The sequence below is a fragment of the Haliaeetus leucocephalus genome, unplaced genomic scaffold (genome assembly GCF_000737465.1).
Source record: "Haliaeetus leucocephalus isolate CR32 unplaced genomic scaffold, Haliaeetus_leucocephalus-4.0 Scaffold271, whole genome shotgun sequence".
NCBI lineage: Eukaryota > Metazoa > Chordata > Aves > Accipitriformes > Accipitridae > Haliaeetus > Haliaeetus leucocephalus.
Window position 1 is genome coordinate 3870 of NW_010972707.1, and position 967 is coordinate 4836.

Genomic DNA, 967 nt, shown 5'->3' on the forward strand with positions numbered 1-967 from the left:
CCTCCTTCCCCTCCTTCCCCTCCGGCCGTGGGCTCCGTGGGGCCACTCCTCTCCCGTTGCCTCACTCCGCGTTATCCCAAGAGGTGCCGCTGTCACCAATGGGCTCAGCTTTGGGCTCCGGCGGGTCCACCCTGGAGCCGTCTGGAACCGGCTCTGTCCAACAACGGGGCCAGCTCCTGGGGTCTTCCCACAGAAGCCCCCCCCGTGTAGACCCCACACAGCACTCCTTAAGTACCGGAATACGCGACCAGGTCCGCCCCGAGCCTTCTCCAGGGAGATGAGCCCCATCTCCACCAGCCGTCCATCCCAGGGCAGGTTCTCCAGCCTTTGGATCGTCTCCACGGTCCCCTCCGGCACGTCTCCGTCCTTCCGGAGTCGCAGCGGCGGCCAGAGCCGGACACGGTACCGCCGGCTAGAGCGGGATGACCGCGTCCGTCTTGGCCAACGACGTCCCTGCGGATCCAACCCAGCACTGGGTCTGACGATTTGTATCTCAATCTCTTACACATCACGTAATAAAAGAGCAGGACTACCTCGGTTTTATTGAAAGTGGACTTCTTGATGGACTTCCATTTTCTCTGGAAGTTGTATTTTTGTGGTTGCATGAGAACATTTTTCCTTGGCTGAAAGAACCAAAGGTTCTGCTTCTTAAGTTTGCTAAACATTGACAGAAGCAACACACAAACCCTAAGTCTTCAAGGAAAACTGTGGTATAATTCTGCTTTAATTTGTCTGATTTATACCTTTATATTATTTATACCTTATTTATATGAATAATTAACCAGAATTTGCTTAAGCCAGGTCTAAGCCTCTTGAGCCAGGTCTAAGCCTCTTGAGCCAGCTCTAAATCTTTTAAGGCAGGTCTAAACCTCTCCTTCCAACTCAGGAAACCTCTCCTTTCTGCCCCAAAACCTGTGCCTCGACAGCGCTGCGTGACACAGAGGTCCCAACAGCGGCAGGGTGCGAG

General features: G+C 54.0%; 1 protein-coding gene across 1 annotated transcript in view; it reads left to right on the forward strand.

Annotated features, from left to right (window-relative positions):
• Window positions 1-967, forward strand: part of VPS28 (vacuolar protein sorting 28 homolog (S. cerevisiae)) — a 5319-nt gene that overhangs the window by 769 nt on the left and 3583 nt on the right. Inside the window, exon 2 of the mRNA XM_010569322.1 lies at window positions 252-402. Coding sequence (XP_010567624.1) covers window positions 252-402 — 151 coding nt within the window. The remainder of the gene's footprint in view (window positions 1-251; window positions 403-967) is intronic.